The sequence below is a fragment of the Homarus americanus genome, unplaced genomic scaffold (assembly GCF_018991925.1).
Source record: "Homarus americanus isolate GMGI-L3 unplaced genomic scaffold, GMGI_Hamer_2.0 scaffold367, whole genome shotgun sequence".
In the NCBI taxonomy this organism is placed as follows: Eukaryota; Metazoa; Arthropoda; class Malacostraca; order Decapoda; family Nephropidae; genus Homarus; species Homarus americanus.
The window spans coordinates 7,292,956-7,318,711 of NW_024743709.1; the positions used below are offsets into that span (position 1 = coordinate 7,292,956).

The window sequence follows — 25,756 nt, forward strand, 5'->3', positions numbered from 1 at the left end:
ACAACAATAGTGTAATAATAATAATAACACCAGCACCAATAACAATAATAATCATACTTATTTCACACAACATAATATACTGTAGTACATTTATGTACAGTATTGGGTATCTCGCAACCACTTTGTCACCTAGCTTGCATCATCTGTTCAGTTCACGACTCACAGACCTAGAACATTCCCGGCCAAATCTAAACCTAAAATGTTAATCTTTCACAAATAACTATGAACCATACTAACCTAACCCTAAGAAGCTATAAATGTCATGTCAACAAATGAAAAGAAGTATTTAGGCTGAAGACTTTGTTCCACCAGATGGACTATACTGTACACACAGGTCTACAGAATATCATCAGTAACTATGACACCATGAAAGAAATCTGGACCTGGTTCTTGACAACTGTAAAGATAATGAAATTAAGGTCTGTATTCAGAGGGCACCATATCACACGAATCAATTTGATTACTTCTTTGGGTTAGTACAGTACTTGGCCAGTGGTTATTCTTGCTTGCAAAAAGTCTGAGTGAAGCCAAGGATTCTATACTTCAAGAAGATGGCTCACTCCAATGGGCAAACTCATTCATCTCTGATTGTGGAGCAACCAAATGTCTCCTACTAAGTAACAACAATAGTTGGCACGCAGGCATGTCATAAGTATGAAGATCAAGATAGAAATATCAGAAATCAAGCCATCTCTGTTCCCCTGATGACAGGAAGATAAACAACATGGCTACTACTCCCACTGCATAGCGGGTGCTGAGAATATATATACTGTATATATATAGTTTTTTTTGCAATAGTAGTTTATATTGGAACTCGAGCACATTCTCTCCAGTACAGTGGTCCTTCGATTAATGAACGGTTCAATTAACGGAATTTCGGTTAACGAATTAGCTCCCATAAGGATTTTCAGTCCCATTATCAAACAAAACTTCAATTAACGACAGCCTTACGAGAAACACGCTTTGTTGTGCGCATCAGCTGATCGGCTAGTCCGCCAATACAGTACAGTGATCTCCTGCTTAACACAATTGCTCAAGGTATTGGATATTTGGACCCATATTTTGGAATGGGGTGGTAATATCGACAATATTTACCTAGATTTTGCCAAGGCTTTCGACAGTGTACCCCACGAAAGGCTGAAAATCAAACTGGAAGGGTACGGAATTCGGGGAAATGTCCTAGCGTAGATAGAAGACTTTCTACATGACTGTAAGCAGTGTGTGGTGACTAATGGCATGGAATCGTCAACTGTACCTGTCACAAGTGGGGTACCGCAGGGCAGTGTATTGGGCCTGCTGTTGTTTGTTTGTTTCATAAATGACATACCTGACGTTGTACACTCCTCCATACAAATGTTTGCCGATGACGCCAAGTTATTTTGGGAAATTAAGAACCAAGCGGACTGTGAAGAACTGCAGAAGGACCTGTGTGGGCTCCAGGAATGGTCAAAGAAATGGCTGCTGAGATTCAATGTCACGAAGTGTAAGAGGATGCACCTGGGGCGTACCAACGGTAAGGAGGCGTATCATATGTCCCAACGGGATGAAGAAACTGCACTAGTTGAGACTGTGTGTGAGAAGGACCTAGGTGAGTATGTTGACAATGAGCTGAAGTTCTCGGGCCATTGCGAGAAGAAGGTAAATCAGGCAAATAAATTATTGGGTCTTATAAGAGGGTGGTTCAGACATCTAGATGGTCCGTCCCTCGTAACAATCTTCAGGAGTGAAGTGCTTCCCCATCTGGTCCCCGAGATATGCTAGGGACTGTCAGTTGGTTGAAAATGTTCAAAGGAGGGCCACCAGACTGGTGCCTGCACTTTGGCACCTCAGCTACCCTGAGAAATTGGAGCACCTGAACTTGCCTAGCTTATACAGTACTACAGACAGGCAAGGGGGGACCTAGTTGAGGTGTATAAGCATCTCAGGGGGAACTACTCAGTTGAGTGTCCGTACTTGGAGCTGGCGGACACTCGCCCCACAAGGGGTCACAGCTCAAGAATGAAGAAGCCGCAAGCCCAGAAAACCGCGAGGGCAAACTTTTTCGGAGTGAGGGTTGTAAACTCTTGGAACAATCTACCAGAGAGTGTTGTGATGGCACCGAGTGTGAGCTCTTTCAAGACAAGGCTTGACCAACACTGGAGCGGGTTCAGGTACATTCAGGAGCTGGTGCATGCCCAGTATTTGCCAACAGTGCGTGAGAGACGTGACCGATCGCTCGGGCGGCTAGCGAGCCGATCTTTTAGTGAAGAAGATAAATGAAAAGGATAAGTAATCAGAGACGTGACCGATTGCCCAAGCGCCTAACAAGCCGATCATTGGCGAAGAGGATAAAAGATAAAGGATACACTCATATTCTGAGTCACCACAAAATGGTGGGAACATACAATTACAGAGGTCCCTCGGTTAACGAACACAATTGGTTCCAAAGAGTCGTTCGTTAACCGAAAATTTTGTTAACTGAATATACTATTTCAATGGGATAATGAGTAATTGGTTCCAACTCACAGAAAAAGTACATACAAAGTACTGTATACCGGTAATAGAATTAACAAACCATTAAATATAAACTAAACACAGTACTGTACAGTATACTGTATAATAATAAATAAAAAACAATAGAATACTATATTTTAACTTACTTTGAGGTGTGTATGTTGTATTCCAGGCAGCTTTGTTTACATATCAAACAGCTGACTGTAGAGGCAGTCGATGATGACATGCCATATTCTTCACAGAGTGCATTGGTTCTAAAGCCTTCTTCATGTTTCATTATAATTTCTGCACTGTATATTATCAATATGTTAACTAAATTTCAGAATAACCAGTACCTAAGTTCAATGTAAAATTGAAAAAAATATTCAAGAGACCAACAAACTATATTCACTCCACTGTAAACAAAGTTAAACCGAGAAGCGTTGGTGGGTGATTCGATCAGCTGATGGGCACACAAAAACTGTTCCCCGTACTGTATGTATTATCAATATGTTAACTAAATTAGAATGAACCATAATTATAATATAAAAAATGCAAAAATATTCAGGAGCACAACTTTCTTGATATTTACTCCACTGGAAACGAATGTAAACATAGAACCAATTACTGTATTGGCGGACTAACCGATCAGCTGATGCGTACAACAAAGCGTGTTTCTCGTAAGGCTTTCGTTAATCGAAGTTTTGTTCATTAATGGAATTGAAAATCCTTATGGAAGCTAATTCGTTATCCGAAATTTCGTTAATTGGACCGTTCATTAATCGAGGGACCACTGTATATGTAAACATGCCAAATATCAAATCACAATAAAGTGGTGGGAATAGATATATTGTCTTGTAACTGTAATATAAAACTGTACTTGCAATACAATGTCATATCAAGTGTTACTACTAACAGGTGGTGATGTCTGTCCTATAATAATACTCACTAAAAACCATCGCAGTAGAAGGGCAGCCATAGCGGGCAATAGTCTCACACACCATGGCAACGCACACATGGTTCTCCCCTAAACCTCCCAACTCCTCAGGCACAATGAGACCAAGGAGTCCAAGCTCAGCTAAAGCATCCAAGGACTTTCTAGGATACTGATATTCTCGATCACACTGAGCCTGTTACAAAGAAACAAGTTACAGTATTAATGTACTTTAACATGTTGCTTACAACATAACAATTAATAGTTACCTTTACTGTCACATTCATTGTAATATTTAGGTACTATATTTAATTTTGCTGGGTCATTTTATTCATGCACCTGTATTTCACAAATATTTACCAACTTGTTAAATGAACAACAACATGCAATCTATAAGCTACCAGTATGTCCATAAATTAAATTTAATACAGTATATAAAAAAATAATTTTTTTGCTCTTTGGCAACCAAAACACTTGGTTTGAAGAACTTGAACACCAAATTATACTTAACCTCTTTGCCACTGGTTGGCTTGCTTGTCACCTGGGATGTTAGGTCATTTCTCTGTTACACACCGTTGACAAGTATCATGTACTACTACTACTTTGTTGTCACTCGGAATCGAGTATGACGATCATCTAGCTATGATACAATGATATGAGTTATTAAAGATGTTACCAAAGTTGGCGAGTTTTAAGGTGACTAAAGAGGCCGAAACGGGACCGGGAGAGTCATTCACAGATGTTACACATGTGCATGGCTCCACCTAGCGAGGGAAGGGTGGCGGCAGCGTCTTTCCGGCGCTTGTCTGCCTCGGTTTGCAGTCGGGCTAATTCGAAAGTATTGACACCTTGTGTGGTGCTCCTCCAAGCATTACGGTGTGGAGTAATTGTCTTCCAGGTGAGGGGGCTGATTTGGGAGTTTTCAGGTTTGTCTTAAAACTATACTTATACCTTTTCAGTTGCCCGCCAGCGTTACGTTTACTATGTGTTAGATGACTGCAAAGTAGCTGCTTTGGCAGTCTACTGTCATTCATGCGGGTAACATGGCCAGTTGATGTCAGCGAGATTAATGGCATTTGTTCTCGGAGGATGGAACGTAGACTACGTTGGTGAAAGTTTTCAAGTGCATTGAGGTGCCCCCTGTATGTAACCCGTCTCACTGCCATATGGCAGGGTGGGGAGGACCACTGTTTGATATACGTGCAACTTTGTAGATAATTTCAGCTCCCTACAGCTGAAGACACGGGTACGGAGTCTGCCAAAGGCTTGAGATGCACATCTGATCTGATGTTGAATCTCTTTATCGATGTCTGCGGTGGTGGACAGGTGGGAGCCCAGATACTGAAAGTGGGTAATATTAGAGAGGGTAGTACCATTAAGCTGGATGGATGGTGGAGGTGAGGCTGAACCAGGGGCAGGCTGCAAGAGAATCCGAGTCTTACACACATTCACCTTTAAGCCGAAGTATGCATACGCATCTGCATAGGTGTTCAGGATCTGTAGGTCGCGTTCAGTGTGAATGACAAGGATGAAGTCGTCTGCTTACTGAAGTTCAGTAATGGAATCTGCCGACACCTTTGTTCCTGCCTGGAGTCGTCTTATTTTGAAAAGATTCTTCATCCGGTACTCTATGTCCACCCCGCTGGCTAAATTGGCACTAGCACGAATAAGGAAGGCAGCCAAGAAAATGGAAGAGAGAGTTGGCACCAGTATCATGTATAGCAATGTTGTCATCTGTTCCGCAAACACCCTCCTAAATTTTTTTGTTTTAAACTGTCACTTCATGTTCGAGAAAAATGTAAAATTTCTGGGGAAACGTAAATTATTTTACAAGACATGGAGACCAGTGAAGTTGAAACAAAACTCTGCTTAACCAATTCTACAATTCACAGCAAGTTTGCATATAAATACACAAATGAAATACAGTACTGTCCGTCCGGCCGAAATAGCCTAAAGGCAAAGTGGCCAGCAATCTCCAAGCCTAACTAACAGTACTGTATTTACATTCTTACTGCTCCTGAAATCACATGTAATATACAGTCAACCCTCACTTTACGCGGTCCCACATTCCGCGTTTGCACGTTAACGCGGTGCCTTGCCAGAACCTAACATGCTCACATTACGCGGTGCGTGAACCCCATTACGCGGAGAGTGTCCGGCGCGACGCTATTTTTAGATTCGCCCCACCCGCCTGCCTGCCTGTGCTCTCGCCTCTCCCTCCTCCTCCCTCCGCTTGGGCAAGCTGCGCGGTAAGGTTGCGCAGTGTGTGTCTTTGTTGCGTTATCACTGACGTCATATGACGTATCGGACTGTGATTGGCAATGCATCCCTACCCCCCTCTGCTGCTAGCTGTAATTGGCTTAAAGTATTATGACGTGTCCACCTGGGGGAGGGAGGGAGGAAAGACGATCCTTGACCTAGCCGCGCCAGTTTCATCCCTCCACGCCAGACAGTGTAAACGTGCATCCATTGTTCTCTAAAATGGCTTCCGCCGGACCACCACCCCCAGAGAGAAACCTTTCCTTACCTGGACCCAGCGGCACTAAGCCAAAGAAGACACGACGTTCCTTAAGCTACGAGGTGAAGTATACCATCATCCAAGAGTTGGAGAAAGGAACAAGGCAGGTTGATTTGGCGCGCCAGCATGGTGTGAATGAATCTACGATTCGAACAATAAAGAAGGATGCAGCCAAGATAAAGGAGCACATGAAGATCACAAAGTCTACAGGTGCTTCTATGATCAAGTATTTTCACAACCAGGTGCTTCTCAAGACAGAAAAATTACTTGTGAGGTACTTGGTGCGTCAGGCGCGATGGAACATGGCGGTCGACACGCGCTCTGTTAAGGAGTACTCACGTGAACTGTACATCGCAGTGGCACGAAAGAGGGGAATTACAGAGTCCAAACCCTTTAATGCTTCCTCTGGGTGGTTACAGAGGTTTAAGATCCGGAACAAGATCACCAATATAAACATTGGTGGTGAAGATGCTGACAGTGCTGCGGCAAGGGAATTTCCTCCGTTTTTACATGAGATTATGGAGGAAGGACAGTACATACGACGACCAGGTGTTTAACATGGACGAATCTGGTCTTTTCTGGAAAAAGCTACCTTCCAAGTCCTTCGTTGTAAAGAATGCCAGCAAGATTCGGGGCCGGAAGATGTAGAAGGAACGCATCACCGTCCTGTTTACCACCAATGCCTCAGGTACCAGTAAGCTCAAGTTATCGGTGATCCACACAGCACGCAAGCCGCACGCCTACAAAACCATGGACATGAGCAAGCTAAATGTCCACTGGCTGACCGCACGTAAGGCGTGGATGTTCTCTACACTGTCCCTCTCCTGGTTTGATGACTGTTTTGTTCCCGATGTAAAGAAATTCTGTGAGCGACAGAATGTGCCATTCAAGATTTTGTTGCTGCTGGACAATGCACCAGGACACTCGCCCCTACTGTTAGATCGTCACCCCAACGTAAAAGTGGTCTTCCTTCCTCCTAACACTACGTCTATATTACAGCCCATGGACCAAGAGTTAATCTGTAATGTAAAAGCTGCATTCTCTACGAAAAAATTAAAACTCCTGAACGACTACACCAACACCAGGGAAGAGTTGCGTAACCTGAGTGACACCACCACCGATAGCAAGAGCGAAGAAGATGAGGATCAACAGTTGGCACAGCAAAAAATACTGTTCAAACAATTCTGGAGAGTATTTAACATCAAGAAAGCTGTGGACTTCTTGGTGGAGTCATGGGATCAGCTATCTATTGCTACAATTCGTCACGCATGGAGACATGTGTTGCATGGAATACCAGGTGAGAGGAGGAGTCAATCTGTGACTGGTGAGGTTCAGACTGTTGCAGTAGCAGTGGACCTTGCCAGAGAAGCTGCGCAGACTGTTACAGTTCCAGGCTTCTCCGAGACCACCAACGACGACATCCTGGAGGTGATAATGGAACCTGATGTGACTACCAAGGAGATGGTAGATGATGATGACGACGTCAGTGAAGAGGCAGGTGGTGCGTCATCCCAAGAAGAACAACACTTATCCCATAGTAATGTTAGGGGTGCCATCGAGTGTATCGAGAAAGCCAAGCTCCTCCTTTCCGATGACCCTGACGCAAACAGGTATGAAATCTTCACTACCCAGCTGTTGCAGACTATGGAGCCTACATCAAGGTGTATCACGACAACATCAACACCAGCCGTCAGCAAAGCATAACAGATTTCTTCGCCCGCAACCCACCACAGCCAGCCCAAGCCAGTGATAGTGACAGTGAAGATGACTTTGAGGGATTTGTCAGGGAAGCCCAGACAACTATAAGTGACAGTGATGGTGATGCACCTAGTAATGGTGATTCACCTGAGGGCCAGTAGCCTGCCCTCTGCCTCGGAACCAGCCTCCATCCCCGTACGCCGACCCATCTCTTCTACTAACATAAGTGTTCCACATAACTTTTAGTTTTCCTAACCTAACCTTTATTTTTCCTATGTTAACCTTTATTTTTCCTAACCTAACCTCTTCTACTGTATATTACTTGTTTTTTCGTACCATCATAAAGTTAAGATAAAATTTTTACTACAACATAGTTGTGTGTCGTCAAAAAGTGGAGTTTGGGGGTCAGCCCGGACTCTATTTCAATTAAGCCCATATGTTATGTTATTCACTTTACGCGTTCCTCACTTTCCGCGGGACCCTGCGGGTTACATTAACCGCGTAAAGTGAGGGTTGACTGTACTGTATGTAACACTACAAATTCACATTATGATTTTTGCCCAGTCTCCTTTGCTCTGTACCATTTCAGATGCAATATAATAATTACGGGGAGGTACTGATGCTATGGTACAAGTCGAGTTTGTTTCTGGTCTTCATGTTAACGAGTTTGACATTTGAGAATATTTGTTCAACATCTATGTTTAAGGTTAGTAATGACAGGATAGGAAATGTAAATGATGGTTGCAATGTGAAATAAGGATCATCAAATCCATTGGTCTAGGTCATTGGTACTCAAACTGAGGGGGTGTGCCTCCCTTGGGGGGCATGAGGTTGATACAGTCAAGTGTGAGACCATCTGAAAAACATGGTACTTACGCAGACTCGAATCAGGACAAAGTGTTAACGTTAAACAAATTCTTTTCCTCGATGTTCACAAAAAAGGATGCAAACAAACTCGCATTTCAGAAAAAATGGTTTGACACAGCACTGACTCACATTATGTTCTCAGAGTATTAGAAACAAATTGTCAAAGTTAAAAGTTCATAAGAGCCCAGGCCCTTACAGCATGCATCCTTGAAAGCTAAGAGAGTTGTAAAATGAGCTTGCTGAGCCCTTAAAATCTGGTTCTGCAGATGCCTGGATGAGCAAAATATTCCCAGCAACTGAAAAATGGCTTATGTGAGCCCTATACTCAGAGAGATAGCCACTCCACAAATAATTATAGGCCAGTGAGCCTGACCAGCATAGTGTGTATGTCATGGACACAGTTGGACTGATAATATTTTCACACCCATACTTATTCCTATTATGCTCCGTCGTCTATAAAACGTGTGAAACGAACTAGTTACCCCTAGAGAGATTTTTTCTGTAGTGAAAGGTACGGTCCATTTTCTATATATTCTAGTAATCTTTCCGTGTATCGTAACTCTAAAATTATGATGCAACATGTATGAGTAGCAATAAGTGATATACTCTATACATACCAGTAGCTGAAGCATTCAATATTCAGTGTGTTATATGTTGAAAGCTTCAAATAAATTTAAGTGTAGTTAAATTTGTACTTGGTTGATGTATGGGAATGCCCCAGTCAAATCTATGATAACAGTTTTTGCCTGTTGTGAAGTACATGATATCCATTCAAAACTGCAGTCATTTTTGTATTAAAGAAAGTCATTACAGTAATTGTTGATCAGAACCTGTTAAAGCCTCCAGTCCTAAAGTTTAACGGCCATGGGTAATTCATTCCTTATGTCTTTAATGCTGACTTAACAAAAATTTGGTATGGCAATCTGAGTATTTGTGACCAATTTAATTGATGCATTTGAAGTTTAAACACCGCTTTTAAGTGACACTTCACATGACTTCCTTCACTTCTTAAACTGCAAAAGGTACCCATTTAAAGCTGGGTGGACTAGGAATTCTCCAGGATCAAACTAGTGAGCCTTAGGGAGACAGGAATGTAATGAGTGGGATCTCAGGTAGAAAGTACAGGAAGAATTTATAGGAGGGTTGTAAAGTGAAGAAAGTTGGTAGCGTGGGCAAATAGTTATTTAACTTGGTATACGCTCTTAGGGGGAATCTGCTAAAAAACAATTCTAAGTACAGCTATTTATTAGTGAACCGAGTGGCATGGACACATTAATAGATCATTATTTTGTATTGACGCTACCAGATAGTGACTCCCGGACATAAACAGGAAATGGATGCACTTCCCACTGTAAGTAACTCGTCCTATGGATCGCACTGACAAGAACTCACATGTGACTTGAGGGAGGACCAGCAGCTGGGGACTCCAACTGCAGGGCCTGGTACTGCTGGGGCAAGTGATCCCGGCGGGCACTGGACTATCTCCTGTGGGAGACTCTGCCAGCTGGGGATTCAGTGCTGGGAAGTTTAGTCCCCCTCCCGACCTCGACTTGTGACGAGTGTGACTCCGTCTGGCTCTGGGTTCTGTTTCTCCCTGTCTGTCTGACCCCTGGAATGAGCTGTAGGCCTCTTTTATTGGAGGTCTCGGGCTGGTAGATGTCGTCTCCTAATTATCACTAATCTGGGCGAGTCTGAACAGGTGTTTGATCAGGTGCGGAGTGCTTGGTAGGTCACAGGGTCATGTCGCTTATTGTGGTATGCTGGTCGGTAATGCTTCCTAATTATTACCACCCTGGGTGTGTCTGGCCGGTGTGTTTGGTCAGGTGTCGGCTTCCTAGCTGGAGGGCAGTTTCTTGAATTAACAAGATCATGTCGCATGTTCTCACATCACAAGGTGGCGAGAACTCCATTTTCCTTCGTGACCATGACCTTTGTTGGGTCAGGTCTTTAACTCATTTAATTACTGTAGAGTGGGTCGACTTAAGTGAGTGTACATCTGCTCATCTAGTTACTGCTATATGTGTTGTTGTTCCCTCGGCTGGACGCTCTGGTCTGATAAACAATCATTACACCTCCCGCCAAGATCAAAGCTTCCATACCAGAGAACTGATGACATATATAGACAGTGATCATGGTTCATGTGTAGTATCTAGAATAGCCTGAGGCAATAATGGAGCCTCACCTTTTACAAACAATAACCAATTCCTTCATAGTTACTGATATGTATGTATGTTTTTCTACTGGCTTGGTTTGGTCTGACAAAACTCACTATAAACACTATATCCACTCGGCCAAAGTAGCCTCATAAAATAGTATAAAATCTAATACTGTACAGTAATAGTGTAAAATCTAAACTGTACACAATGAATGGTGAACACTGGTAAGTTAGATATATAAACACAAAGGTTCAAATTTAGTAGATCTGGTTTATAATGAATTGAACAGTACAGTAGATAATTATACAGTACAGTACAGTACTGTACATTATATACAGTATTATAATTTCTGAGCCTAAAAGAATTTCTTCATGTTACATTAAACAAGATTTTTGAGAAGTCCGTCAAGTCAACCTACCGCATTGGGTCTGATCTTAACCCTGCAGACTTCTATGAGGTCATTCTGAATCTTCTTCTGCTTCTCCGTCAGCAGCCAAACAGGGTCATGCTCATTCCCTAAGCCCCAGTATTCCCCGCTGCCCCACTTCTTCACCTGCAAAGATAAATGTGTAAGAGGTTAAAACATGTCAGAGGAAGTTTACAGAAAAGTTAAATATGAAGGTAGACTTTAATGAGATATGGGTCATGTGGAAGCCTGAATAAATTAAACCTGGGGTTTCACATAGCTTCAAGAAGTTTAAAAAAAAAAAAAAAAACTGGGGTCAACTATAAAACAAAACAAAAAACAACAGCAACAACTTTGGGATGCTGGCTGCCTGGGGGAGGGGGTGGTACACAACTGGCATCAAGAAATAGTTAGTGGGAAGTTTAAGAAGAACTATGGTAAGAAGGAAGAGTAATCAAGGGAATCTGAGTCTGGGAAAAAGACAGGATCAGAAGTACTATACTGTAACGACATATTAAAAGTTTGAATCCAGGAGAGAGCTGGGGGTAACAATAGTGCTGGGATCAAGTAGAGAGGTGCAGCGGATAAGGAGAGGTGTGCAGGGGAGAAGGAGAGAGGTGCAGGGGATAAGAAGAGGTGTGCAGGGGATAAGGAGAGAGGTGCAGGGGATAAGGAGAGGTGTGCAGGGGATAAGGGAGCAGGATAAGGAGACAGGTGCAGGGGATAAGGAGACAGGTGCAGGGGGGGACAAGGAGAGAGGTGCAGGAATAAGGAGAGAGAGGGGACAAGGAGGGACAAGGAGGTGTGCAGGGGACAAGGAGAGGTGTGCAGGGGACAAGGAGGGGAGGAGGTGCAGGGGACAGGGGAGGCAGGAGGAGGGGAGTGCAGGGGACAAGGGTGAGACAGGAGAGGTGCAAGGAGATGCAGGGGGAGGGTGCAGGGGACAAGGAGAAGTGTGCAGGGGACAAGGAGGGGTGCAGGGGACATGTGCAGGGGGACAGGAGGACAAGGACAGGGAGAGGTGTGCAGGGGACAAGGAGAGTGTGCAGGGGACAAGGAGAGGTGTGCACAAGGAGAGGGGACAGGAGGGAGAGAGTGCAGGGGACAGGAGAGAGGAGGGGTGCAGGGGACAAGGAGAGGTGCAGGGGACAAGGAGAGGGGGACAGGGGGACAAGGAGAGGTAGGGACAGGAGGGAGGAGGGTGCAGGGACAAGGAGAGGGGGGTGCAGGGGACAGGAGAGGGGTGCAGGGGACAAGGAGAGGGGTGCAGGGGACAAGGAGAGGGGTGCAGGGGACAAGGAGGAGGGGAGGGTGCAGGGGACAGGGGGGCAGGGGACAAGGAGAGGGGGCAGGGGACAGGAGAGAGGGGGACAAGGAGAGGGGGTGCAGGGGACAAGGAGAGGGGTGCAGGGGACAAGGAGAGGGGTGCAGGGGACAAGGAGGGGGTGCAGGGGGACAAGGAGAGGGTGCAGGGGACAAGGAGAGGGGTGGGGACAGGGGGAGGGACAAGGAGAGGGGTGCAGGGACAAGGAGGGCAGGGACAAGGAGAGGTGCAGGGGACAAGGAGAGGTGCAGGGGACAAGGAGAGGTGTGCAGGGGACAAGGAGAGGGGACAAGGAGAGGTGTGCAGGGGACAAGGAGAGGTGCAGGGGACAAGGAGAGAGGGGACAAGGAGAGGTGTGCAGGGGACAAGGTGTGCAGGGGACAGGGGACAAGGAGAGGTGCAGGGGGACAGGGGTGCAGGGACAAGGAGTGCAGGGGACAGGGGACAAGGAGAGGTGCAGGGGACAAGGAGAGGTGCAGGGGACAGGTGTGCAGGTGTGCAGGGGACAAGGTGTGCAGGGACAAGGAGGAGTGTGCAGGACAGAGGTGTGCAGGGGACAAGGAGGGTGTGCAGGGGACAAGGTGTGCAGGGGACAAGGAGGGGGTGTGCAGGGGACAAGGAGGGGTGTGCAGGGGACAAGGAGGTGTGCAGGGGACAGGAGAGTGTGCAGGGGACAAGGAGAGGTGTGCAGGGGACAAGGAGAGGGTGCAGGGGACAAGGGGGTGTGCAGGGGACAAGGAGAGGTGTGCAGGGGACAAGGAGAGGTGTGCAGGGGACAAGGAGAGGGGTGCAGGGGACAAGGAGAGGTGTGCAGGGGATAAGGAGAGAGGTGCAGGGTAAAGGTGTAGAAGAGGGTGACCACCAGAAGGAATTGTCCAAATTGGTTGAATTTTATCTGCACACTAATACGGGTATCATGATATTAAACACAAAAATGGGAACGACAATGCATAGAACCTAATAGAACCTGACCTTACATACCCATAGGTTGGGTATGTTAGGTCAGGTTTTATTAGGTTCTATGCATTATTTTGTATTTATTTTGTTATACTGCACAGTATAATGAAAATGAAATTATATAAAACAGAAATGGAAATGACCATACATAGAACCTAATAGAACCTGACAATCTTTTTATTTACTCCATCCTGCTTCTCAATTCTCTTCCCGTCGCCATTTTTGTTCTTTACCTCACTGAATCCCTACAGCTCACTTGTTGGCTGTAGGTTATCTGAGAGAGAGACCTCACTTGGATTACGCAGTTCATTTCTGGTCACCTTACTACAGAATGGATATAGAATCCCTTGAAAAAATTCAGAGGAGAATAACAAGACTAATCCCAGGCATTAAGAACCTTGAGTGCAGACAGGTTAAAGCATCTTAATTTGCACTACCTCGAGAGACGTAGAGTGAGGGGCGATATGATCGAGGTATATAAAGGGAAGTCAGGGCTAAACAAAGGTACTCAAACTATCCAACTAGAAAAGAACTCATAGCAATAGTTTTAAATCAGACAAATTTAAGTTTAGGCGCGAGATAGGTAAATATTGGTTTGGAAATAGAGTAGTGGGTGAATGGACATAGGTTGGATGGATATATGAACAATTGGGGTTGAATGTAAATAGGACTGCCCAGTATGGGCCAATGGGCCCGCCGCAGTTTCCTCCATTCTTATGTTCTTAAGAGACATGTCCTAAATGATGGTGAACGCATCCACGTACTCCTCCTCATCGTTGCTGATGTTGTTTAACACTAATTAACAGGATAATGCATAAAACCTAATAGAACCTGACCTAACAAACCCAGAGGTTAGGTATGTTAGGTCAGGTTCTATTAGGTTCTATGCACTGTCATTTCCATTTTTGCTTAATATCATATTAGTGTGTCGAAAATATTTCTACCAATTCGGACAATTCCTTCTGGTGGTCACCCTCTTCTACACCTTTACCACTCGCTGAATAACAGCTAGATAAAAGAGAGCATTTTTCACACGCCATCATGAGCCTTCAAAATGATTGGCCAGCCAAGTCACATGACACGATACTTGAAGATCATTGGTTGTCATGTCAAAAATAGGAGGAGAAGACGAGAAAAGTTACTCTGGCAACATGGTGGGTACAGAAATTTATGCCTAGAAATGTGTGGTGTATTATTGCATTTTCACACCTCCACATTCCTACCACTAATCTATTATCATATTCGAATAAGACGTCTAATTATAAGATAATTTTCATCTGCAGGAATTACATTACCGTCGCAAATGTATAATAACGGAGACAGCATATCCAAAAAATTTTCTATTTTCTTCCATTAATCTGCCGTCATTATCGCCTACCTCACCTCCCACACTGCGTGTCTCCTTCATAAATCATCACGCTCATGCGTTCCCGTACACGTCACACGGCCGATCACAAGTTCTTTTTTTTTTGCACCCAATTAAAATAATTTTTGGTTAAATTTGCGGTATTTTTAGCACAATGAAAATCGAATTTTATTTTGGATCTCATATTTCCAAATTCATATTCATTTCCGACCATGGAAGTCTTTGATGGGTGTCACTTAAATTATATGGAGCTGATTGCGAGTTTTTGGAAAAAAAAACCGAAGACACTCTAGCATTTTTTCGATCGCATGGTGTTCTCCCGACCCCAGTAAAGTGTCATAAGTGCTAGACTGAATGTACATATCGCAAAAACCAACATATGTGGCGTTGTCCTAACTCGTCCCTTATCCCAAAGACAAAGAAGAGACGGCAATAAGGTAAGAAATAGGTGATTCCATTATATGGTGAGAGTCAGTTAGGTTAGGTTAAGTTTGGTTCATGTTTTTTGGTGTATTTTGTATTTGCTTAGCCATTCTATTTTTCGGAAAACGTCCCACGAAAAAAAAATCTATAAAAAACACCCAGCCAATTTGCGACTGAAATGAAGGTCATAATCGGTCTAAACACACATAAATACACTAGAAAAATATATTTTTGACTTTCTAACAGTGGGATGCGTTTATGCAAATTTACCAAATTTTGGATATGCTATCTCCGTTATTATACATTTGTGACGGTAATGTAATAGATGAAAATGATCTTATAATTAGACGTCTCATTAGAATATGATAATATATTAGGGTAGTACTGTAATGTGTAAACGCAAAAATACCCTAAAATTTCTTTATTTTCTTCCATTAATCTTCCGCCATTATTGCCTACGTCACCTCTCACACTGCGTGTCTCCTGCATAAGTCATCACGAGCATGCATTCCCGTACACGTCACACGACCAATCAAAAGCGCTTTTTTTTTGCAACAATTAAAATGATTTTGGGTTTAATTCGTGGTATTTTTGGCCCAATCATATTCTATTTTTATTTTGGGTCTCATATTTCGAAATTCAAATTCAGTTCTGACCATGGAAGTCTGTGATGGGTGTCGCTTGAATTATATGGAGCTTATTGCGAGTTTTTGTGAAAAAAACGAGGAAACTATAAAATTTTTTCGATCGCATGGTGTTCTTTCATCATCAGTAAAGTGTCCTAAATGCAATACTGCATGTAAATATCGAAAAAAACAACATATGGTGTTGTCCTAACTTGTCCCTTATCCCAAAGACAAAGAAGAGACGTAGGTGTACGTACACTGTCAGTGATTTTAAGGGAACATTTCTAGAAAGGTGCCATTTTCAGTCATGGAAGTTACTTTTATTTATAAATCATTGGTTGTCTCGCCTTTGAGACCACAAGACTGTAATTGAGGGATGAAACTGTCAACTCATACATCTGTAGACTGGTGGAGTTACTGTAGTGAAGTAATGCAATTCTGGTTTGAAAATCAACAACCTATTGGAGGGCCTGGAATTGCTGTTAAAATTGACGAGACTCTTAATTGTTCGAAGGAAATACGAATGCGGACGCATCTTAAGCCGAGTGTGGATCTTTGGGGGATCGAAAGTCTCAAAAATTAAGTTTGTGATTCCGTTGGTCGAGCCGCTACATGAGAAGCGTGACCAGGAAAATTTAGTGCCTCATTTTGAAATTTATCTGGCCTGGTTCTATTATATACAGCGATTCAGTGATTCTTGGGCTGCATATAAAAAATTATGTGATCATGGTTACGAACTCCACATGATTAATCACTCTGAAAATTTTATAGATCCAGCCCAGCCCGATATACACACACAAACAATTGAGAGGGTTTGGCTTGATTTCAAGGAGTGGATTAAAAGGCCTGGTATCCAGAAAAAATTTCTGAAGCAATACCTAACAAGATATCTATTCATTCATGAATCTTCTGGTATTGTACTTCATAAATTCTTGGAAGAAGCTGCCCGCCTATACCCCTCTTTAAGCGAGAATCAATGTCAGCAACCTGTAAGAATCTCAGAATCCAACGACGCACAAGAACCAGCCCAATAAGGTACGAAATAGGCGGTACAACGAATTACCCAAAAGTACCCAAATGTACCCAAAAGTATATTAAATCAGGGTAAAATCTGAACGAATATATGTTTTACATCAATAAAACCTGATTAATAATGTTTTCATTGAAATGTAGTCAAAATAATGAAATAATAAACAGCGAAAAATGCTAAATTCCAAAATGGAGATATAATTACCGGTTTCTGTTACTTTGGGGTACTTAACATAGCCGTAGGATCGTAGGATTTACTTTTCGTTAGGTTAGGTTAGTGAAGTGCATCACGATGGATCTGAGTTATCTCCCTTGTTCACCAACTCTTTGGAATTTAGCGTTCGCCAATACTGAAAGTTTTTCGCTGTTTATTATTTCATCTTACAAATTATTTTTACAAAATTACACTAAAAATATTATTAAACATGTTTTGTGTTTGTATAACAGATATTCGTTAAGATTTTACCCTTATTTGCTATACTTTTGGGTAATTCGTGGCCCCCAGAAATAGGTGATTCCATCATATGGTGAGTCAGTTAGGTTAGGTTTGGTTTTTGTTTTTTTTATTATGTTTTGGTGTATTTTTTATTCGCTTAGCCATTATTTTTTTCGAAAAAGTCCCACGAAAATAAATCGATAAAAAAACCCGGCCAATTTCTAAAGGAAATGAAGGTCATATTCGGTCTAAACACACAAATACACTAGAAAAAAATATTTTTGACTTTCTAACAGAGTGGGAGGTGGAAGTGCAAATTTATCTAAATATTAACCAAAATGAATGTAGTGGATATTTTGCCGTTTTGTTTGCCGGTAATGGACGATTAGCCAATCAGAGCGCACTCACGGTAAAATAGCGTTTGTAGGATTTTTAGTTGGTTACGGCAATATATCAACTACGTATCACTTATAATTACCTGTTATGATGTGCTTCCCTCAGACCTTCCTATGTCCAAGGTTTGAAGTCTAGGCTCTAGAAATCCGAGATAACCATGGTAGCTTTCTTCTTTCACTTATTAATGTCTTGCTTTCCTCTCCCCGAGTTGGTATCGTGGGTATTCGATAAAAGGAAAGACTGGGGTGCTTACTGGTTTCATTTCCACAACCCAGAATGCAACAAAAGTGTGGCATCGCTGTAACAACTACTACAAAAGCCACCAAACCACTATAAGTAATATAAAATGAGCCACTTGTTTACAATCTCGGCTCACATAATCACCGGGTCACCCACAATGACCCTGAATAGTACCGTCAGAGTATGATGACACCACAACATATACAGTATATCACTTCTCACTCTTTGATTTGTTTTCCATTTCTGTATTTATTTTTTCCCTTAGACCGGGCTACGAATTTGTTTTCCTGAGGAATTAATAATTTTTTCTTCTGTAATATATATGATTTTTTTATTAACTCCTTTAGTATATATCAACAGATAATGTATAGTATAAATGGATTGTAGTAATAAATGACTTGCGAAATCAAAATGGGTCCCTTGACTGCTGTGGAAACCCCAGTTTGATGTAGAGAGACTATTTTCTAAATTGAATTTAATGAAAACAAAACCCAGAAACGCTCTGCAAACTCACTCTAATTCATTAATAGCCTTGTCTGAGGCTGTGAAACTCCAGGGTGGATGTATAAATCTTACACCAAATCAGAGGATGCTAACTTCTGTTTGATATTTTTTGTTCAATTAGTGCTTAATGCTCCCATGTTAGGTTATAATATTATATGGTTGTTGGGTTTTTGTATGTGCATATTTATATTAAACTAATGGGCCAGTGAAAATGGCATTATTTACCCAAATATGTCGTTTGGCCAAGACATTACCTACATTAATACCAAAAGAAAACGTGAGGAAAAATTAAGTCAGAGATGAGGATTAAACGACGCCTACTGGAAGAAAGAATTCGTGCTGGCTAGGTTAGGTTGTATTAGTATCTATTACGTTAGGATATGCAATGTTAAGCCAAACATGAATGATCGCCTCTTAATCTCTCTTTCTTGTGGAGTGTACAGTGGTGCCGCCTTTCAACTCGACCATGCCCCTGCCGCTTGTTCAAAATGGCTGAAGCCCTCAGGAAAAAATATTCGCGGCCGGGCCTGGCAGACCCGATGTGGGTTGATGACTGCCTGGGTGGACTAATTCCCGTTAATAAATAAATAAATAAATAAATGCGACCTCTAAACGCCAACTTCTAGTCTCTCAGACTGATGTTGGCTTGGTGGAGCTTCTGAATTCTGGTCACTCTCATCAGCGGCAAGTAACAACACCTTGGTGGAACACAGGCAGACTCAACCAAGGAGGTTTAAATTGGTGGAGACGACAATGAGGCGCGCAGAGTGACGCCAGCACGGGCTGGTGGCCGCCAGATTGGTAAGGGGTAGGGTACGAGCGCTGCGCCAGTATGCGAAGTGCTTTGCCATGAAAATCAGTGTACGATCCTGTTATTTCATAAATGGTGTATAATTTAGTCTTTATTGTAAGGCGTCACATTAAAAATATAATTGTATTACAAAACTGACTTCATTTTATTTGCCCCTACCAATATGGCGGCCACTAGCCCACGCTAGCTTCACTCCCTATTAGGGATGGAAATTTCGGTTCGAGTAGTACTCGGTTTACCCAGTACTTGAATTTGATTACTTTTCGCTGTGTTTATGAACATAATGGCTATATCTTTCCAATTATAAAGTAATCATAATATGGAAACCCATTTTCTGTGTATTTTTTATCCTTTAAAGTTTAAAGGATCCCCTTATAGCAACAGGAGCACATATTCTATTATGACAGCAAGTTATTGACCTTATTGTAGCTTTGTTATTTCTATTATATCTTCAACAAATAGTCTAAGCATGATGTATTGTTTTCCAACATAAACAATTATAGGCAGATGATTACTCACAAAGAATTCATATACTTCATCGATGTTGAACCAAATAATTATCTTGTGAGCTCTAAACCAAAGAATTAAAGCTCACAAAAGCTATCTATCAGCTGTTACTATGAACTTGACCTGTACCATTTACTTCATGATTTTAAACTCGGATGAAGTATACAGCAGCCTACTTCAGAGCTTCAACCAATGGAATTCGTATCTATTTTAAAACTGTTTTGATAAAATTAAAATGTAGGTCTGTGATGCACACAACATGCGAAACAAGCAAATTATGAAACAAACAAGCAGGACATGTGCACTTGATATTCGGAGTAATTCTGAACAGACGGACGCTCGCCCCACAAGGGGTCACAGCTCAAGATTGAAGAAGCCGCAAGTCCAGAAAACTGTGAGGGCAAACTTTTTTGGAGTGAGGGTTGTAAACTCTTGGAACAATCTACCAGAAAGTGTTGTGACGGCACAGGAATGTGAGCTCTTTCAAGACAAGACCTGACCAACACTGGAGCGGGTTCAGGTACATTCAGGAGCCGGTGCATGCCCAGTATTTGCCAACAGTGCGTGACAGAGACGTGACCGATCGCCCGGGCGGCTAGCGAGCCGATCTTTTGGTGAAAAAGATAAATGAAAAGGAAAAGTAATCAGAGACGTGACCGATCGCCCAAGCGGCTAACAAGCCGATCATTGGCGAAGAGGATAAAAGTAAAAAGTAAAAGTACTTGCGTAACAGAGACGTGGCCGATCACCCAAGCAGCTAACGAACCGATCAGTGGTGAAGAGGATAAAAGTAAAAGAGGTTAATAGTTGTTATTTTTTGCAATACAAGAACGTCTTAGTACAATACTGCATTGAAGAAAAAGTATTGGAATTTTCTGATAAAAAGGGGTCCAGACCCCAGGAACCCCCTGGATCCGCCCCTGCCTATATAATATGAACTCCGATTAAAAGTTCGACTTACACTGGAACAAGTTCAGATACAGTTGCAGACAAATTTCGTAAACACTCGGCAATACTGTATCTGGCATCTACTTCTGGCTCATATAATATATTGGCAGGGGCGGATCCAGGAATATCAAAAGCGGGGGGGGGTCCAAGAAGAACTTTTTGGGTAGGCGAATATGGCGAGCACAGCGAACCCACCCAGTTGGTGGAGGCCCCCAGAAATATTTTGAAATCTGTCCAATATCATAGGCATTTTGAGGCAGGTTCGAGCACAGGATCTGTCAGATGGAGGCTGAAAGCTTGCAAAAAGGGCACCATCCCCTGAGGGAGGAGGAGGGGAGCAAAGCAAGCCTTTACAGCTGGGGGCCCAGGTAATTTTTTGGAAATCTGATCTATTTGAGGGCCATTTTGAGGCCATTTGCAGTTGTGTGAATGTCCCTTGAATTTTGGTGAGCTGTATTTTATAATTTTTAAATGAAATTATAGTTAATATGCAATAAAAATAACATGCATATATCACTGACCACGGTCACACATGTTGGTTAACGTAAAATCAGTTGATTCATATAACGCTCAATAGCCCACTGAGACGTCCGTTTTCTGTCACCAGCTTCAGTTTACTTTTACTTACTTACTTTTATCCTCTTCACCACCGATCGGCTCGTTAGCCGCTTGGGAGATCGGTCACGTCTGTTACGCACTGTTGGCAAGTACTGGGCATGCACCGGCTCCTGAATGTACCTGAACCCGCTCCAGTGTTGGTTAAGTCTTGTCTTGAAAGGGCTCACACTCGGTGCCGTCACAACACTTTCTGGTAGATTGTTCCAAGAGTTTACAACCCTCACTCCGAAAAAGTTTGCCCTCACAGTTTTCTGGAATTGCGGCTTCTTCAATCTTGAGCTGGGGCGAGCGTCTTGCGGCCATGAATTGAATGGTGTAATAAGTTTCTCTCTATCTTCTTCCAATGGTGTGGGCTGCACGCGGCCAATAGAGTCCAACTACTTAACTACCTTACACTTTTACAGGAAAGTTAATTAGTTCATTTACTCTCAATCATACGCTAATGATTACCGTATATATACACTACACTGTATGTATATGGTGTGACAACTGTCAAGGCCACCAACTGTACAATCTTGTGTGTTGCTAGGTGCAGTAGTAGTAGTAAGCAGGAGTAATTATTATTATTGTTATAAGCAGTAGTGGTAGTAGTAGTAATTATAGTTGTTATTGTTAGTAGTAGTCGTAATAGTAGTAGTAGTTGTAGGCGTAGTAATTATTATTGTTAATATTATTAGTATGATGGTAATGGTGATAAAACCCACTCTGCTAGTGATTTTTAGGCGGAGTCAAACCTCCTTAATGAGAGAACAATGACAGTGGCAGGTCCAACACTCCCCCTCCCCCCGTCAACGTACCCAGATCACTGAATGGACAAAAACTTCAACCTCTCGGTTTTTTTCTGAAGGTGATTTAAAGTATAAGAACCACCAGATCAACAAGCTAGATTAATGAATCAAGTGGTTAATTAACTGCTGGTAAATACTGTACCCACTTGGTAGTTATTGTGGTGAACTGGTGATATTGGTTTCGTAAATTGTAATCCCTATTATTAATTTTCAGCTGACCTGCATCGGATGGTCAGCTGGTATGTAAGGTAAAGTTCACTCTTTTACATTATTGGATATGATCATTAAACCTAAAATTCCAGTTAACTTACTATAAAACATAAATCATTATTTATTGAACTATGAATTTATTCTAAAACATTAGTAACAGAAAAAACACTTACTCTAAACGAAAAACATAAGAATAATGAAAATAATGAGTTAATGTAGGACATTACCTCTTCGCCTCTATTGAGAAACATTGGTAGTGATAACAGACGGACACTGGGATGAGACGGAGCAGCACTTGTTGCTTCTAGACGCGCCTTGCACAGACTGTGGGGTGGGAGAGCACTGCCGCCGAGGGAGCTGCGCTTGAACGCTTCATAACAATAGTAGTAGGAGGGGAGGGTGGGGTAGGGGATATCCACAGTCTACCAAAAAAACAGTCAAGACACACAACATGATGGAATTGCCATAGCCATCAAACGAAACATACAACACAAGATACACGACTCATTTCAAGAAAACTTTCTGGCGATCGAAATTAACTGCCCAACAGGACCTATTATAATCGGCACCTGTTACCTCCCTCCGAGAAGACCCATATTCCTAAAAGCAGACTTGCTCAAACTGATGAGAAGAAATATACCAGCATATTTTCTGGGTGACCTAAATGCACGACACCGCGTCTTGGGGCACCAGGATAACAAAGCCGTAGGCAAGATTTTAAACACATTACTGAGTCAGGGCAACGCAATACACCTTGGCCCGGAATTACCCACAAACATCAGAGCAGGTCAAATCGGACATCCAGATATAGTACTAACAAACCAGCATCACCATCTTAACCTGCAATTGGAACCCGGCCCAATAACCACCAGTGACCATCTCCCTATCGTAGCCACACTCTCCACGTCGCCAATACAGATCCCTGCCAGGATGAGATACAGCTACAGCCGGTCCAACTGGGAGGAATTCCAAAAAGAGTTAAACAATCACCAAATCACCCAACTAAACAACAAACACACTTCCCAAATAGGCAACACACTAGAGATATGGTACGAAAACGTGCGCCAAGCAATGGAACACCACATACCCAAGACCACTCACCGTGCATTACCACACCCTCATTACTCACATCAATCAAGAATTCTACAGACACAATTCAGTAATTTATTCAAATTAATCATAGAACAAGGATGGACGCCAGGATACCGAAGACAATATTACACCATACACTAATAACAAAGAAACTTGTCCAAAGAAGCATACGTGAATAACTAGGAGAAACTAATAGCAGACACAGAAGCAATTTACCACAACCCGAAAGAATTCTGGCGGAAAATTAAACACCTAATGGGAATCTCCAGCAGCGAATCAAACTACATTCTAAACAGCAACCAAATCAAATTAACTGAACCCAAAGAACAAGAACCTGAATTCAAGAAATATTGGAGCAAATTTTTTTCAAATATGTCAGGAAGACAACCTGAACTTCTGTATGAACACCGAGCGACAAGTAACCAATCACATGACACACACACAACCCACATCTGGCAACCAAGTCCCAACATAGATATAAACACTCTTGACGATTTTTCCACGCTGATTAAACCAAACACCGCAGAGGAAATACACAAAACAATAAACAGTTTCAAGAACAAGGCCCCATACTACAGTATCTACCATTCAACATGATACTGTGGGGTACGTGATGTTTGGTTCACACTCAGGATGGGATGGAGAAAGGAAACTCACAATGTGCTCTCTGTATACATGTTGTATTGGATGTATAATGCAGCATGGTGCTGGGAAGTGGCAGCGTGGTTACAAGGGTGATGTAGAGAGAGCTGGTTGGTGAGGGTGCTCAGAGGAGGACAGCTTGTGGGTCGCCATGCTCGCCGGCGGGAGCGAGGGCCGCCAGGCAGGAGGAGGAGGAGGTGTTGCTTGCTGGTTAGTGTAGGTAGAAAAGAGTGGTGATGATGATGATGATGATAATGGAGATAAAATGGCAATGGCTTGCCATAGGAAGGGAGAGACGATTTGATTGGCTGTGGTGAAGGCCGCACTAAGAGGTGGCCCGAGCTCAAGGGAACAGGGGAGAGGAGGCTAAGCTAGCTATCAAGGGGTTGTTTGTTATTGTGTTAGTTGGTTGGAGAGGTCTGCTAGGTCCTTGTGTAACTAGTAGAAAACTTTCATCTTTTATCTTATTGACGTCACGAAGTTATTTATGCTGTGGTGTATAATTGTGTAAGCTGGAGAGGTCTGCTAGGTCCTTGTGTAACTAGTAGAATACTCTCATCTTTTGTGTACTATTTAGTGTACAATAGTTCTGGCTCTTGAGGGTTATGGAGAAGGCTTTTTGGCCACCAACTGTGTGATCTTCTGGTGTTCTCTGTTTTTAGTCGATGGTATATTTCGTCTTCCATTACTTCTAATTTGTACCATACTGCCTGTGCTTGGCTGTATGTTCTTATGTTCAGTGGTAAAATATTGTATTTTTCGTGAAGGTCTTTAATTTTGGGTGTGTATGGGGGACGTTGTTTAGAGGCTCTGCGGATGGCTTTGTTCTGTGTTGCCTGAAGTTTTAATTGGTTGGTAAGGCTGATCGTGTTTAATGGTATTGGCGGGTATTCAAGATGGGGGCGGACAAGTGCTTTAAATAGGTGTAGTTGTATTTTCTCTTCCATTTTGCCGAATCTTCTTAATTTGGTAAGCTGTATTTGGGCTAGTCTATTGCGCTCTGTTTTGTGTTTATTTATTCCGGTTCTTGTTATTGTCAGCCCCAGTATTTTTCCTTCGTTTGAGTATTGTATTTCTTCGTTGTTTACTGTGAGTGGTGTTGGGTTTATCCTTGAAATGTGTATGACTAAGTTTCTGTGTATTAGTTTTTATTTTCCATTTCTTCTCGTAATTATTTATTTGTATTATGGCGCGAGCTGTTTTTAATGCCATCATCTGTTTGGCCTTGCCTGGATGGCGGATGATCTGGGTGACATCATCAGCATATGCGATGTATTCACCGTGAATTGGTGGCGGCATGTCTGAGGTGTAGATTGTGTAAAGAGTTGGGGATAAATTACTTCCTTGTGGTACTCCACTATAAAGTCTGAAGCTTGGGCCTTTGTGATTGCCTATTATAATGTGTGCTTCTCTATTGTCCAAGAAATTACACAGTAGAGAAGTGAAGTTGTTAGGGAGTTCTTGATTGGTTATTTTATATTTAAGTCCCAAGTGCCAGACCTTATCGAACGCTTTTGCCACATCCCTTAAAACTATGTTGCACTGTTCTCTATTATGCATTGCGTTTGCAATACTTTCGTATATAAGGGCTATGGCTGTGTTTGTTCCTCTGTGTTTCCTGAATCCGTGTTGTCTAGGGTTGTATTTGTATTCCAGTTCCAGGTGTGTTCTTAATCGGTGGTTAATTATTTTTTCCAAAATTTTTCCCGGTGTTTCTAAGAGAGAGATTGGTCTGTAGTTTTCTACTGCTGTGGGGGCTTTTCCCAGTTTTGGTATCGGTCTGATAAT

The 25,756-nt window shown here is 42.5% G+C and overlaps 1 protein-coding gene across 1 annotated transcript in view; it reads right to left on the reverse strand.

The window, feature by feature from the left end:
- The window catches only part of LOC121877242, an 83,902-nt gene extending 61,308 nt beyond the window's left edge, over nucleotides 1–22,594 (reverse strand). Inside the window, exons 1-3 of the mRNA XM_042382888.1 lie at nucleotides 22,462–22,594; nucleotides 11,064–11,198; nucleotides 3,422–3,602 (exon numbers count right to left, since the gene is read on the reverse strand). Of these exons, the coding sequence (XP_042238822.1) occupies nucleotides 3,422–3,602; nucleotides 11,064–11,198; nucleotides 22,462–22,485 (340 nt within the window). The 5' untranslated portion in view covers nucleotides 22,486–22,594. The remainder of the gene's footprint in view (nucleotides 1–3,421; nucleotides 3,603–11,063; nucleotides 11,199–22,461) is intronic.
- Nucleotides 22,595–25,756: the final 3,162 nt, after the last annotated feature.